General features: G+C 38.2%; 1 protein-coding gene across 1 annotated transcript in view; it reads left to right on the top strand.

The window, feature by feature from the left end:
- Nucleotides 1-16,312, top strand: part of st6gal1 (ST6 beta-galactosamide alpha-2,6-sialyltranferase 1) — a 60,137-nt gene that overhangs the window by 24,123 nt on the left and 19,702 nt on the right. The window contains exons 3-5 of the mRNA XM_030154203.1: nucleotides 11,943-12,149; nucleotides 14,367-14,729; nucleotides 14,944-15,208. Coding sequence (XP_030010063.1) covers nucleotides 11,943-12,149; nucleotides 14,367-14,729; nucleotides 14,944-15,208 — 835 coding nt within the window. The remainder of the gene's footprint in view (nucleotides 1-11,942; nucleotides 12,150-14,366; nucleotides 14,730-14,943; nucleotides 15,209-16,312) is intronic.

Genomic DNA, 16,312 nt, shown 5'->3' with positions numbered 1-16,312 from the left:
CACAGCAGTCTCTCTGCACTCTCCATCATCAGCCCACACAGTGTACATTCCTGTGCACTCAGGTGGCTCACTCTATTAGGATTTGTTCTGTGTTTTTATTGACGTATCGGCCATCTTGTGAACTGCACAAGAAGAACCTGGATGCATCATGCTATACCTCTTTTTTTAATCTCCGGCGTTTGCTGCTTTGTGTTGTCCACATACAGATGACTATGATTCTGTGCTGACTATGCATAGTGTCCTGGGGGAGTTAGAGTAAGCACATAATAATTATGCCTATGCACAAGGAGGTGGATGTAGAGCAAGTGTTAAACATCATTCAGTGCTTGAAGTTGTACTTGCTCATAATGATGTTCTTCATACAAACACTTAAGTTACTCATGCTGCATTTTATATGTGTGCAGCAGCAAGAAGCCAGGTAAAGTAGCAGGGACCTATGACTTCCTGACAGTGTGCAGTGTATTATGAGCTACAGGGTCTTCTCCCAGTCGGATGTACCTTGGCTACCTCCAAAAATTAGTAGCCTATGTGAACATTGTCAGGGGAAATGGCTGTTGACAGCCCCTCAAGGCCAACTGGCCCAAAATGTAAGGTCAGAATCTATATGGATTTACTTGTCCTAAGTTAGAGCATAATTTTAGAGCCAGGTCCAAACTATATGAACTACTACTATAAAATTCTGCTAAAAAAAAAAATTCTGCTAATCTATGAATAGTCTTGGATTCTCTTACATTCAGTCAGTTCTGATTTCCAAAATATTCCAGGGATGTTGGTATATGGATGAAAAATAATAAACTATATATAAATGGACTGCACAGATAGTGTAGTGGAACACACAACACACACACCACAACAATAGTGAAACTAGAAGCACTCGGAGAGCGCAGACCTCCGCCAAGGCTGATCAGTGCCCCCCCACCCCCCCACCCCCAATCACTACCAAAATTTAATCATTTCTTCCTTATCCCATTTCCAACAAACCCTGAAAATTTCATCCAAATCTGTCCATAACTTTTTGAGTTATGTTGCACACTAACGGACAGACAAACAAACAGACAAACAAACAAACAAACAAACCCTGGCAAAAACATAACCTCCTTGGCGGAGGTAATTATTTCTAAGGTAAGCCACAAATATTTGCTTGTAACATCGTAAAACAGACTGATGAAAGGACAAAAGCCTTGGTCTTATGAGATTTGAATTTTATTTATTTATGAGATAGTAACACTGCAGACTCTCAGGAAATGTGAGGACAGACACGTAGCAAACTGTCATTTGAACCATGCACTCATTGCTCAGACTACTTTTTAGACACCCTAACCACTCACTAAGTCTAATCCCTCAAATCACATTTTTATATTTGGCTTAAATACATCTAAGTAGCACATGATACAGTCATGAACAGATGAAAACCTTGTATGTTTATGTTGTTTGTTTATGCATTTGGCAGACGCTTTTTTCCAAAGCGACTTACAGGGGAAAACCAATCAGTACTTTAATTGGACAGTTTGGGTTGAACATTTTACTGGTTGTTGAATCACTTAATCCATCTGGAATACATTTTAAATGAAGTTAACCATCATTACATATCCTTAATTTGTATTTAAAAATGGTAGAACATGTATTTTCAACTTCTCAGTCATTAAACTGAATCACATCTAACTTTAAGTGTGATGGATGGTTCTGTTTCATTTCTGTTGTTTTACAGATATAGTCCAGGTTCAACTCTTTAAGTCAGACAGATTTACTCAAATGCCTGCATTTAACTCGACTGCATATTACTTATAAAAGTACTTACACTCATGTTTTGATGCCTTGTAAATGAACAGACAATATTAGGTTTGAATTTTTTTTTTATTAAAAATGGAAAGAAAACAAAAGGTGCAAAAAAACAAGGTGCCTTGAGATGAAAAGGGAAATAAACATGTGTGAAAGGTTCAGGCTTCTGGACCAGTGTGTGGACCAGCTGGTCCTGGACCAGGGTCTGGAACTCCATGGTCCTGCTCCCTTTTTCGCTTTCCTACAGGAAAAGTAATAAAAATGCATTAAATGAATAACAGAACACATGATGACAGGTTCCTACTACTATGATGTGACAATGTGACATGTCTGACCTGGGCTGTTGTAAACAGCAGTAGACGATAGATGAGGACACAAGCGAGCCACAGGTTCGGTGTAAAGAGGCGAGTCCGTCCGGTCCATTTCAGGTGGAAACATAAAGAATAAATCAGTGTTCAGCTCACAGCGACAACACGAATACATCCAGTTCTGATTTAGGTTTAGAGTCAGACTGTTGACCAGTTAGCATTAGCATTAGGTTAACCGGACTTTTGACTAAACAGCTGATGTGCAGTTGACTACTGTTACAGCATGGAACCAGTGGAACAGTGAATATTTCTGTCATATTCATACCATTGGTTTGTTCGGATCCACTGCGACGGTTGTGGTCCTTTAGCTTCTTTGAATCCTGCATACGTTTCTTCTTCTTTTCTCATATTTCTTCAGGCTTGTGTCTTACATTTGGCTCCGACAGATTTTACTCGAACCTCACTCATTTTGTGTCGGCGATTCAATCAATCAATCAATCAATCAGACAATCAATCAATCAATCAATCAAATTTTATTTATATAGCGCTAAATCATAACAAAAGTTATCTCATGACACTTCACATATTGAGCCAGTCGAAACTGGACTCTAAGCCATTTTGCAGAAACCCAACAGAATCCTCCAGGAGTAAACAGTTGTGAGTGGTGACAGTGGAAGGAAAACGTCCTTTTAACAGCAGAAACCTGGAGCAGACCCAGACTCCTGGAGGATGGACGTCCGCCTTGACCACTTGGGGTTAAAGATAGAGGGTAAAGGAGGAGAAAAAGAGAGAGCAATAGAGATAGAGAGAGACTGGGGGAGAGGGGGAGAAAGGGGGAAGTGGGGGAGACACATGGATGCAGTTGATGCACAGATAACTGAACTAGAACTGCTAAAAGTAGATCAGCTGGTGTTAGTATAATTACTAGAAACTAGATTCAAAGTCCATCTGAATTCCCTCCTCCGCAAAAACACTCAAAAGAGCCTGGACCTCATCGTCTGTCCACTTGTCATAGCTTCTCTTTTAGTCCATTTTCCGAATGATCAAAATACAAAGCTTGTGGAAATTAAATGAATGAATTAAATTGCATGGGTGAACAGAATGCGGAAACGCTGTCAGTGTAGTCCACCACTCAGTGTTCTGCAGCACACAGCCCCGCCCCTAAGAATTCCCGGTAATCTGAAAAGTACTACCTCCCTACCAGGAACTTCTTCGGGGGAAGCTTGGGGCCGGGGGTAAGTTATTTGCCCGGGTAATTTTCGGTGTCTTTAGTGTCAAAAAGACTGGACAATGCCAGGATTAGGGATGCACCGATGCCAATACCAGTATTGGGTATCGGTCCGATACTGAGAGTATGTATTTCTACTCATACTCCTAAAACCGCTCCGATACGAACATACCACTTTACAGCAGCGTGACGTTCACAGTTAAATGCAGTCGGTACGTGGCGGAGGAGTAATGTCAGCAATGTGGAGATTTTTCAAAAGAGACTGAAAGTTACGTTAAAGACACAGACGGATACTGATGGAGCCTTCTATCCATCCTCTGCCTACATTCTGTACAAAATTCTGTCCGTTTTCCGGGTGCTCTGCGTACCCAGATGGAGAATTCGGAGCAGTATCACCAGGAACCGTGGAGGTAGTGGATCTGTTCAAAGAGCGACTGTGTGAGTTAGAGGAAAACTACTGACATATTTATGACAAATACCCTCATCAATATCAACATTAGTATCCACATTAGTTTACCTCCTGAGTCGTCGCCATGTTTGTTTTTATTGACTTTCTTCTTCGTCTCAAAAAACATTACTCTTCTTCGTGATATTTGTCCAGTATGGTTAATTAAGAGTGGCGCCCTCTGGTGGATTGATTGAGAAACGCTCATCCCAAACACATTAAATGTCAGTAGCAGCACTTTGTTCCAGTCAGACTAATGACAACGACAATAAAGCACATTTACAAAAGGAACTAAGAACTGCAGTGGTATTATTAAGTACTCATATCGGTACTTGGGATCAGCAAGTAATCAGATGTAAGTACTCGTACTTGTAGTCGGTCTGGAAAAAAGTGGTATCGGTGCATCCCTAGCCAGGATTGATCAGGTTCATCAGGCTTGTGACAGGATAGTTCAGGGAGAATGAGACATCATGTCCACACATGGATTAGCCTCCATAAAGTCTAGACTCTAATTTGGGATGTGATGAAGACTTGATGCAACGGTCCGATTCTCCATCATCAATAATCAAAAATTAATGTAACTATGGATGGAAAACATATTATGAACCTTATTGCGACACTGCATCAGCATTATGTGGCTAAAAAGACGTCACTCCGAATGTCTCCTGTAATCAAAACCAAAGGTGGCGCAGTGAAATATTGCATGTGCGACTTTTCTTTGGCCAGGCAGATTATATTTATATTTCATTTAATTTATATCACTTTAGAATGTTTGTATTTGTGCAGTCATTGCTTTGCAGAGAGATGAAATGTCCTTCAAATACCGATTTCTTACTTAATGCGCCACTGTCATTCCCTGGGTATGGTGAAGTTGTTTCATGATGCATACCCTAAATTATACATAAATCCATAAAATAAATAACATAACATTGTAAAATGAAAACTCAGCCCTTTACACTGAGAAAGAGAACAAACAAATCATTTTTAATATCTCAAAATCAACAATATTATCATTTGTGTATGAGTCAGTTTATCGTTTAATATTCTCATGGATAAGCCTTGCTCTAAGTCTCCTCTTCGTCCTTCTTTGCATACTTGTTCTTGTTCTTTGTTCTCCAGTTCTTTTCCCTGTTTACCCGCTTCCCTCATTATTCACTTCCATTTACTGTGAGTGATGGTGTGGCTGAAAAGCATTGCAGGATACAGGGCAACCACTGCTGTCTTCTTGGTATCTGCTTCTGTAATGGGCCACACAAGAGTCTCTTTCAGTCCAACCCCCCCCCCCCCTCTCTCTCTCTCTTTCTCTCTCTCTCTCTTTCTCCCTCCCTCTCTTTTCTTCTTCTCTTCCTTTTTATCTGTGTTGTCCCGCCTTCTCTTCTTTTTTCTACTATAGCCCAATCTTTGTCAAATCCAGCCCTCAGCTGCCTCCCCCTCCTCCTTATGCTGGGTCTTTTGCCCTCATTTTATCCATCACCCAGGGCGGTCTTGGCTTTCTCTTGTGCCCTTTTCCTGTTTATTCTTTTATTCATTTACATAAAGGATTACAGAGAGCAAATCAGTGAGTTGGTATGCTTTCAGACTTACCTATAGTAAAATCCAACAGCGCAGATTATTTTTTTTTAATCAATGAATTCTGGAAAGTAACATTGTTTTTTTCTTCTGTAAATTTATGAATAATTCGGCTTAGCTAAGTAACAATACAATTCATAATATTTCATTTATAGTGGAAAAGGAATGGTAAAAAATATATATATATATGTACATATATTTGCATGCATTTACAGTAACGAAGTGTTTTGCGTTCTGATGCTGTAACTATCTGCTTCCACTGCTTGTTGAATGTTGGCAGCCAGAGGAGCTTCATTCATGAACGCATCATTAAAGCACTAAGACTACTCATGATTCGACAACACACACTTGTGAATGAGAAACCCCAGAACCCAGAGGAAACAGAGGCTCTTCACAGCTTTGAACAGGCTGTCACATACCAATATGGCTACTATATGAGGTTGAGTTACCATGGCGATCTGACAGACCAGATCTCCCAAATGATTTCAGAGCAACCAAGGCATGTCTTTAATGACTCAACAAGAGAAATTAACCAGATGCAGTCCGGAACACAAGATTCAGTGCCATTCAAAATTACCTGCAACATGGCATCTGTGATGAAGTAGTCTGTGAAATATTCAGCTAAAATTTACTTAGGGGGTCAAATGAGTGGCCATTTTTGTCAAAAAAAAAGTTGTAAGAAATGCATAGAACTGTGTTGAAATAATGCTAATACATTTGTGCACAGACTACTGATATTATTTGACAGTGGAAGCTCTATTTTCAGAAATATTGGATCTTGAATAGCTCATGTATGTGAAAACTTTTGCTGGTGGACGGACGTGACAGTGGACGGACGTGACATTACCCATGATGATCTGGTCAGTACCAGTACTTTGTTAGTAATAAACTTATATACTTACTATTGCTAATTCTCCTCTTACTCATAAATGTTAGTATTGTGGATCTAAAACAATAACAGTTGACACAAAAACACAAAATGTGTCAGTGGATGGATGTGACATGGTTGTTACGGATCCCATCATACTGATGCTCAACAGTAGGGATGTAACGATTACCGGTATAACGATAAACCATGGTAAAATTGCATATGATTAGTATTACTGTTTAAATTCTAATTATCAAGATAACAGCGTTTGAGTACCACACTTTTAGGGGAAAAAACCCTCTGTAAAGATCTGCTTTTATGTCAAATATTTGAGTATAGTTTTTATTTATTTCAATTTTGATTTTATATCCCTAATATTTGGAACCAATATTCACTTTTAAAGTCTTTGAAAAGGTTCGTTAAACATCTTTGTGTTATTTATGCAATAAATTATACAAATTTTTCAAATTGGATTTTATATATTTTTTGTGTTTTTTGTCCTTTTATGTTGATATAATAGGTTAAAGTGAAAAAAATAATAGACAGATGATATAAATGAAGTTGTGCTGAAAAAAAAAAACGATCCCAAACATGGGTATTGTAAACATTTGTTTATATAGTATATAAAGGCAAAATCAAAAGTACTGAAAAATGGACAAAATAGGCTCAGACCACTAAGGGTTAATATTTCAATGTTTCTGCAACAGAAGGTATATTGTGCCTTTTACTTTATTTTATTCATTTATTTATTAATTTTTTTCAAAATACAACTTGGTTAAATTATTTCAGTGTGTGTATTAGTACTTTTTGAACATTTTGAGCACAATTTCAACAATACCGCGATAATAATGATAACCGTGATAATTTTGGTCACAATAACCGTGATATGAAATTTTCGTATCGTTACATCCCTACTCGGCAGCCATGTCACCGTTTCCAGAAATGATCCCTGTGCAAAAACCAGGATCATAATTATTTATTGTGTAGTTTATCATCATACTAAAGAGTAAATAACAGTATAGAATTGTTATTTCTTTATAAAAATGTTTATTATTAGAAAAGTGTTGATTTCAAAAGTGACATGTGACATTCTTAATGTATGTATTGGTGTAACATAAGCAGGATGGATCAGCACCATACTCCATATTGCAACCTGTAAAAATAAAACGTGATATGTAGGATAGAATCTTGTAAGAAAAACTGGGGAATCTAAAAGAATAGAATATTTGTTTTTCAGGTAAATTCAGTTAAGATATAACTTGGCCATTTGTGACATGAAAATATAGCATTAATTGTGATGAAACTGGACATTTTTGACCTGAAAACATAGTTCATATGAGCATCAACATGTTGAACAGAACTGAAATCCTGTAAATTTGCATAACTTGCATTTACCAACACAGAGTTCCTTTGTGGATTCACTTCTATTGATTTCTTATGCACAGACAGAAATAAGACCTCTATGCAAATTTTAGCTGTATTCATTTTACATGCCACACCATATGAGAACACAAGGGTACAACCAAACTTAAATGAACTTAACCAAACCTGTTAGATATGCTAATTAAATTGACCACACCAGTTAGCTTACACTGGAGACATCACTAAGGCTTTCCTGCACATGCTTTAGCATAAAAACAGTTTCCCTCAGCCCATTCCTCCCTCCATCCATTAGAAAGAACATCAACCAATATGAAAGAAAGAGCTTGTTTACATGTAAATGGCTTGATGTTGAGGAACCCTTCACAATTATCACAAAAGGAACCGAGATTCTGTCCCATGCTACAATGAACCTGTGCAAACCAGATCTGAGAGCTAAGTGGTCAAAAAGTGTGGTTGAGCATACAAATGGAACCTACCCCTTGTGGAAATGTCCTAAATGTGATTGGTATGCAGCTCAGAGACAGATGATTATGTGGTTAACGTTAAGAGGCTGATGAACATTTTAAAGAACAAGGAACCATACCAACTTTATTTATGAAGCATTTTAAGAAATTTACAGCTGGCCAATACACGAAACATAAAACAAGGGATTAAATAAGTAAATAAGTAAAAACAGTGATAACACAGGGTGCAAAGAAGAACAACAAAATGCAACCATCATAAAAAAAGACAAAATTAAAATCTGATAAAAACAGCATAAGAAATATAAAAAAAGGAACATCTCACTCACTGACTAAAAACCAATGAGAAAAAGTGTGTTTTTAGATGTGATTTAAAGACAGGCAGAGACTGAGCCTGTCTAACATCTAAGGGCAACTGGTTCCACAGTTGCCTTTAGATCAGGGGTGTCAAACTCCTTTTCTTCTAGGGGCCACATTCAGCCCTATTTAATCTGAAGTGGGCCGGACCAGTCAAATAATAGCATGATAGCCAATAAATAATGACAACTCCAAATTGTTTTAGTGCAGAAAATGACATTCAATTATGCCAATATTTACATTTACAAACTATCCAGACAAAAAGGATGTGAATAACCTGAAAAAAATGAAATTTGTTAGGAAATATAAGTACAATTTTATCAATATTATGCCTCAACTTATCATTTCTACATGTGCACTACAGATCAGATCTACAAAGGCACAAAACTTTTAGCAACAGGCAGAATATTGTTAAAATTGCACTTAATTTTCTTTAGACATTTCAGGTTGCTCATATTTGTTCAGGATATTCACATTTTTGTTAAAGGATAGTTTGTTAATGTAAACACTTTCATAATGTAATGTTTTTTGCACTAAATCAAAGAGGAAAAAAAATGGTGTTATCATTATTTATTGGTTATTATGATATTATTTTTGAGTTTGATGCCCTAACTTGCACTTTGCAAATTCATTGGAACCTTTGGAGGGCCAGTTTTGGCCCCCGGGCCGCATGTTTGACACCTGTGCCTTAGATGAAAACACAAAGGGAAGTGTACCCCAGATATCCTATCTCTGACAAGATTATTTTCATCACTCCTGTCATAAAAGGACTGAAGTATATTTTTCATGAACTATGGGAAAGGGGAATCCTCTGGGAATTACATTTACCAGGCTAAGTGGAAAACTCTTCTTTGGTGAAATAAATCCAAATTTCAAAATCACTGTGGAAAACCATGGACGACGCAATCCTCTGGACTAACGTGGAAAGGAGTCATCTGTTGTTGTTGTTCTGTTTTTTATCAATGACCTGTTCAAAGCTTGCATCTGTGATGGTACTGAGGTGCATTAGTGCCCATTAGTACCACAGAGCTGTGGGCGGTTAAAAAGACAAAAGACTAGTACTGGTGAAGTCCTTACTTCAGATTTCCGCTAATGTTTTTAGTAAGTCAGTGCTAGCCAATGGTTCTTACTTCTCTCATCCCCAGCTTCAGCAGCTTATCTAATTTGGTCATCTCTGGCTTCCAAAAATCCTAGTTATATGTATTTTGAAGGAGATGAATATAACTCATGAATTTCTTTGCTCTTTCATTGAATGCATGTTCTCCTTTTAGTTTGGATGGATGGATGGATGGATGGATGGATGGATGGACATTTACTAAAACTGTAAAGTACTGAAGAATATAAATTTGCTAATGTCAAAGTTGACTGTATGTTTTGAGGGCTGAACCACTAAAGATTACAGCCTCTTCCATGAAAAGGGACAGATCTAAACAAAGACTATAAGCAAAGTCTATAACGGCTAAAATTTCCTTAGGGGGTCAAATGAGTGGCCATTTTTTGTCAAAAAAAAAAAAAGTTGTAAGAAATGCATAGAACTGTGTTGAAATAATGCTAATCCATTTGTGCACAGACTACTGATATTATTTGACAGTGGAAGCTCTATTTTCATAAATATTGGATTTTGAATAGCACGTGTATCTGAAAACTTTTACTGGTGGACGGACGTGACATTACCCATGATGCTCTGGTCAGTACCAGTACTTTATTAGTAATAAACTTATATACTTACTATTGCTAATTATCCTCTTATTCACAAATGTTAGTATTGTGGATCTAAAACAATAACAGCTGACACAAAAACACTAAATGTGTCAGTGGACGGATGTGACATGGTTGTTGTGGATCCCATCATACTGATGCTCTGCAGCCATGTCACCGTTTACACTAATGATCCCAGTGCAAAAACTAGGAGCACTATTATTTATTGTATAGTTTATCATCAGACTAAAGAGTAAATAACAATATAGAATTGTTATTTCTTTATAAAAATCCTTATTATTAGAAAAGTGTTGATTTCAAAAGTGACGTGTGACATTCTTCATGTATGTATTGGCGTAACATAAGCAGGATGGATCAGCACCATACTCCAGATTGAACCTGTAAAAATAAAACATGTGATATGTAGGATAGACTCTTGTAAGAAAAATTGGGGAATCGAAAAGAATAGAATATTTGTTTTTCAGGTAAATTCATTTGAAATATAACTTGGCCATTTGTGACATGAAAATATAGCATTAATTGTGAAGAAATTGGACATTTTTGACCTGAAAACATAGTTCATATGATCATCAACATGTTGCAACAGAACTGAAATTCTGTAAATTTGCATAACTTGCATTTACCAACACAAAGTTCCTTTGGGGGGTTCACTTCTATTGATTTCTTATGCACAAAGACATAAATAAGAACTCTAAGCAAATTTTAGCTGATTAACAAAGAGGTCTGGGAGCCTGAGGGTTCTGTGCAGGATCTATCTGCTGGAGCCACCTCATCAATCTCTGACTTTGACAGCAACTTCTTATTGCAGATATTTGAACACTGAGCTAATAGCTGTTTCTTAGTGAAAATGTGGGGTTTTGAAGTAACCGTTTCTCCCATATTCTCTGCATATATCCCCTTTCACTTGGGTTCCTACCATAGTCCTACTCCATCAGCACCATGTTCTCTGCCCTGCTCCGTCAATGTCTTGTTTCAGTAGCCAATTTTTTACACTGACACTGACCCTTACGAATTAATGAGTATGAGAAGGTATCTAACTGCTGGCCACAAAAGATCTGAATGCTTTAGTTGTTGAGTAAAGAGCTTCAGTGTTTCCCTCTTGGTCTCCTTTAGTCTCTTCAACACAGGACCATCTTCAATGAAAACAGATCCTACTGACCCACTTGCTGAAGCAAAAACAACAAATATGCAGATGAGATCTGCTAACATGTGATTTTAAGCCCCTCTGATGTCTGGTTTCATTTTGCACTTGCAGTAAATAAAAGTAAATATGTCATGTTAAAGATAAGTAAAAAAGTAAGAGTAGCAGGACTGCCATGGAATTACTTTGCTGTTCAGCGTGTAATGGGCTCTTTAATTAAAAATTCACAGCTATTCTGCTCTTTTGTTCCATTGCCCACAGCAAACTAGGGTGCTGTTGTTTTCTTTGTTAACAAGAGAATGTGATGATGAGTGGATGCATTTTGTCTTCCACACAATTACTGAATGATTATTAGGCAATGATGGCAAAAAAGTTAGGGAAGTATGCCAATCACACAGCATAATTTAAGAGTTAGGGTCCACTCACACTTGCACTGATAATGACAGAATTATGAACATGCAATTGAGTACTGTCGTAGTTTGTCTTATTTCTCCATCATATTATAGGTATTTTCAATGTTTCTGTGTGTATTTCTCTGTATGTTTATCTAATTCCTATACGGTACATCACCATTCCCTTTGAATCAAATCCCTAAACATGTCTTTATCCACAGATGACTCTTTGTATTTCAGCTCAGACAGTTCAAACTTTCATCTTATTTTTAAATCTGTTTCTTCCTTGCAGATCCCCGGGGCAGCGATGGACAGAGTCAGCCTGTTGTGGCGTCTGAGGCGTCGGGCTCGCCGTGGAGCACTCTGCATGGCGTTCTTCTGCGTCTCTATGGCTCTGCTCTATGCTCTGTGTGCTGAAAACAGCGTGCCTGTCACTGATGCCATCTTCGGTGTCCGGGCCCGGACCAGGGCTCAGCCCCGTGCACACTCTGCCATCAAGGTCTACCACCTTGTTAGAACTGCAGCAATAATGCTCTTTAGTGTTTAAGTTGACAGTTTATTACTGTATCCCCAATGAGAAAATGTTAGGATTTAATGGAAAATTCACATCCAAACCAAACCTTATGTCACCATTTTCTGTCAGGGGCCACATTCAGCCCGATTTGATCTCAGCTGGGCCGGACCAATAAAATAATAACCTAACCTAATAATAACCTATAAATAACCACAACTCCATATTTTTGTCTTTGTTTTAGTGCCATTAAACCCATTAAATCATGAAAATACTTACTTTTATAAAGTATCCAAACAAAAAACATGTGAATAATCTGAAAAAACTGAAATTTCTTAAGAAAAATATGTGCAATTTTAACAATATCATGCTTCAACTTATCATTTATACATGTGCATTATGGATCGAATTGTTAAAATTGTGCTTAATTTTTTTTAGACATTTCAGGTTGTCCGTATGTGTTCAGGTTGTTCACATTTTATTGTTACAGGATGGTTTGTAAATGTGAATATTTTCATAATTTAATGTTATTTTTTGCACTAAAACAAAGACAAAAATTTGAAGTTGTCATTATTTATAGGCATAATGTAATATAAATTTTTTCACATCAAACTGAAAAGAAAATATTGAGTCATTATTCTTTGTCGGTTATTCTGCTGTTATTATTTTACCATAGATCATATTGGTCTGTATGTGGAATCTGAACTAAAATGAGTTCCACAGCCTTGACTGTGGAATTTTTGCACTTTGCAACTTCATCCCATGGGCCAGATTGGAACCTATGGCAGACCGCATTTGGCTCCCGGGCCGCATGTTTGACACCCCTGCCTTATGTGTTTCCATAATGCAGTGAGCCATCACCCTGTGCAAGCATGTATTCTGTACTTTGGTCTTTATGGTAACTTCTTAATTTAGTCTGTCCCTGTGTTGACCCCATGGGTGACAATATCTGCAGTTTGTTCTCATATTTTGGAATCCAAATCTCTGACCAAAAGGAAAAGTTGGAACTCCACTGAGAATAGATGACATTTGACATCAAGGATAACTGTTGATGCACTACAGAGGGTGAAAAATCTAAAGCCCATATTCACTTTATTTCAAGAACATTATGTTTTAAACCCTTTAGTGTTTTTTTTCTGACATTAGAGAATAAATTGTCAATACTCAGTCCATCTTTAAAGCAGCGTATGATGTTCGTCACCGGTTTTTCATCAAATCTGTAAAACCTGAAGTATCATGAGTCTGTTTTTCTGTGATTATACACCTGAATCACTTCTGTCACGGTGAACAACTTTGAAGTGCACTCCATCACAAGCAGTCCGTTTGTTTACTTACCAAACTAAAACCGAAACCAAACCATTACTCAGACCTTTTCGGAAGCAAGAAGCAATGAAGCTGCGTGGAATTCCCATTCGCACAATGCACCTCGCAACAAAATTTCCAAAAAGGCCTGAGTGACATATCGGTTTGGTATGTAAACAAACAGACTGCTTGTGATGGAGTCAATTTTGAAGTTGTTCACTGTGAGGGAAGTGATTCAGGTGTGTAATCACATAAAGACTAAAAGATTTGTGATACTTTGACTGTCACTCAGGTTTTACAGATTTGATGAAAAATTGGTGACGAACATCATACGCTGCTTGAAGATAAGGACAAAGAAGATAAAATTCTCACTGGAAATGGTTCTTTGGAACAGTATATATCTCTATAGTGAGAGATACCATTTTGGGATAAAATACGCTGAACACTTTTTATTAAATTCCTTCATTTCCTTTGCTGAATTTATTATTTATGAATGTAAATGAATATAAACAGAGACTGGTTGGCTAAGACATAATGGTTTTTGATTTATCCCCAGGTCTGAATGTTAGGAATGGGCGTACATTTTCACTTAAAATTTAGTTGACCAGACAAAACATCAAATGTACACTTGTCATACTGTGCGCAATGGAACACAGGTCAAAGTACTTATTGCACAGATATTGCAAATTCAAATTTTTACTAATAAATTGTCCAAATCTGAAAGACAAAACTGAGAAAATTTTAAAATTTGGCAGCCTGGCAATAGCAGATATGTGTTTTGGTTTGCACTTAGGAGATGGAGGAGTTTTGGTTTCAGTCTCGTCTCTGCCAGCAGATATTATATGGATCCAAACCACCAAAACACTGAAGGCTCATATCTTCATTGCTCTGTCTCTCATGAAGGTGCTGCGAGGTGGAGCCAAACCCATGTATATCGACCCTCAAAAGCTCCCGGGTGTCATCCCAGGTGACCCTAATCGTCCAATCCCTGTCCTCTCCTCTCCAAACCACACCCACGAGGACTTGACATCAAAGTGGAGGTCGAGAGATCGTGATTCCACAGGGTTCTTCACTCGCCTGCTGCCTCGTCCCTTCACCCGTGCCCTGGAGACGCTGTTTGGAGGCCGGCGGAGGGGGGAGCTGAGTGGCAAAGGGGGGGATGCAGAGTTTTTTGGACCTCATGGGATTCTGGGAGAGGTGTGGGATGATGAGATGTCCAGCAGCATGCTGGGAAATAGACTGAAGAAAGTGGTACAGAATTATCAGGTATGGGTTACATTACATTTTAATATGAACAACAAATATAAACAAACACAAATAAAAGTCATTTCTGGATCTTTTTAGTTGTGGTGCACCAACAATTACAGGTCCATCTACTTGTTTTTCCAGGAGAAAAGTGTCAATAAAAACTCAGGACACTATCTGTTTTTGATGTTAATCGACTTCTCTATCTGTTTTTCTTTTGTTTTGTTTCCATCAGGCGACAAATAAGTACGGAGTGAAGATCTCAGGCCCTGGTGGTGTTCCCAGCAGACCAAAGCTCAGTGCTCAAGCGCTTCTCTGTCAATTTAAAGACAAGGTAGAGCTCATGACTTTGACTCCTGACCTACAGCCCTTTGCATCTCTGCCTTGGGCCTCCCAGCTGCCGCCGAAGCCCTTGACCTCTGACCTCGGACCATACAAGACGTGTGCCGTGGTGTCATCAGCAGGGTCTCTCCGCAACTCTGGACTTGGCAAAGAGATCGGTGAGACAGTGACTGCAGCACAGGGCTCATGAGTCAGACTGTATTTCTGCTGGTGGTGCATTGCCTTTTGTGTGCCCTTGTCTTTCTTGATTTTTTAGTGTTTAGAGATATTTTTATTAAATTTGCAGAGCTGTCTAATTTCTAGATTTATCCAGGATCTCTGAAATCAAAGAGACAAAAGGCAGTATGTCAAAACTTACTTGCTCTTGCTGTAAAAACGTTCACATTTTATCATAACTCCGCCCACCCATAGGGCAGGTTTATATAGTAATACCACAAATTCTGTTCATTTGAGATTTTTGTCCAAACTATTTCTTGATTTTTCACCTAATTCTTCTCAAATTTCACACAAAATTCTTTTCAGATCTTACACACATTTTCTTTACTACCAGGAGAGGTGCAGTGCCACGTTTAATGGCTAAACTTAAATGTTTGAATTTTTTTCCCAATTTTTAAAAAAATTTGTCCAATCTCAAAGACTGTTCACCCAACCTGGCAGACAAAGTGTGATCAGATTGAAAGTTAAGACTAGGGGCCTGATTTACTAAGATCGCAAATAACAGGCGCAAATTTGCTTTCTCACGCTAAAAAATGCACGCGCTATTGATTTGCATGTCACACGTGATCAACTCAGATTGCCTGCATAAATGACAACAGGTGCAATGTCTTGGAGACTGCCCTATTTAAAGGAGGATTTTGCGTGCGCTACTGGTTGTCGTCATGGAGACAGTACACTGGAAAAACTGCTCTGGGTTACAGCAGCACTAATGACAACAGTGACTGGAATGATCAAGACACAGAAATGTAATAATAATAATAATAATAATAATAATGGATTGGATTTATATAGCGCCTTTCTAGACACCCAAAGCGCTTTACATTATTGACCCATTATTCATTCGCTCTCACATTCTCCCTCTGGTGGTGGTAAACTACATCTGTAGCCACAGCTGCCCTGGGGCAGACTGACAGAAGCGTGGCTGCCATTTTGCGCCTACGGCCCCTCCGACCACCACCAAACACCAGTGTGGGTGGCACTGGAGGCAAGGAGAATGAAGTGTCCGTCACACAACGGACTGACTAGGACAGAGCGGGATTCGAACC

Source organism: Sphaeramia orbicularis, chromosome 14 (genome assembly GCF_902148855.1).
Source record: "Sphaeramia orbicularis chromosome 14, fSphaOr1.1, whole genome shotgun sequence".
NCBI classification, from domain to species: domain Eukaryota; kingdom Metazoa; phylum Chordata; class Actinopteri; order Kurtiformes; family Apogonidae; genus Sphaeramia; species Sphaeramia orbicularis.
The sequence above is the reverse complement of the archived record's forward strand: the minus strand, read 5'-3'. Positions and strand labels throughout refer to the sequence as shown.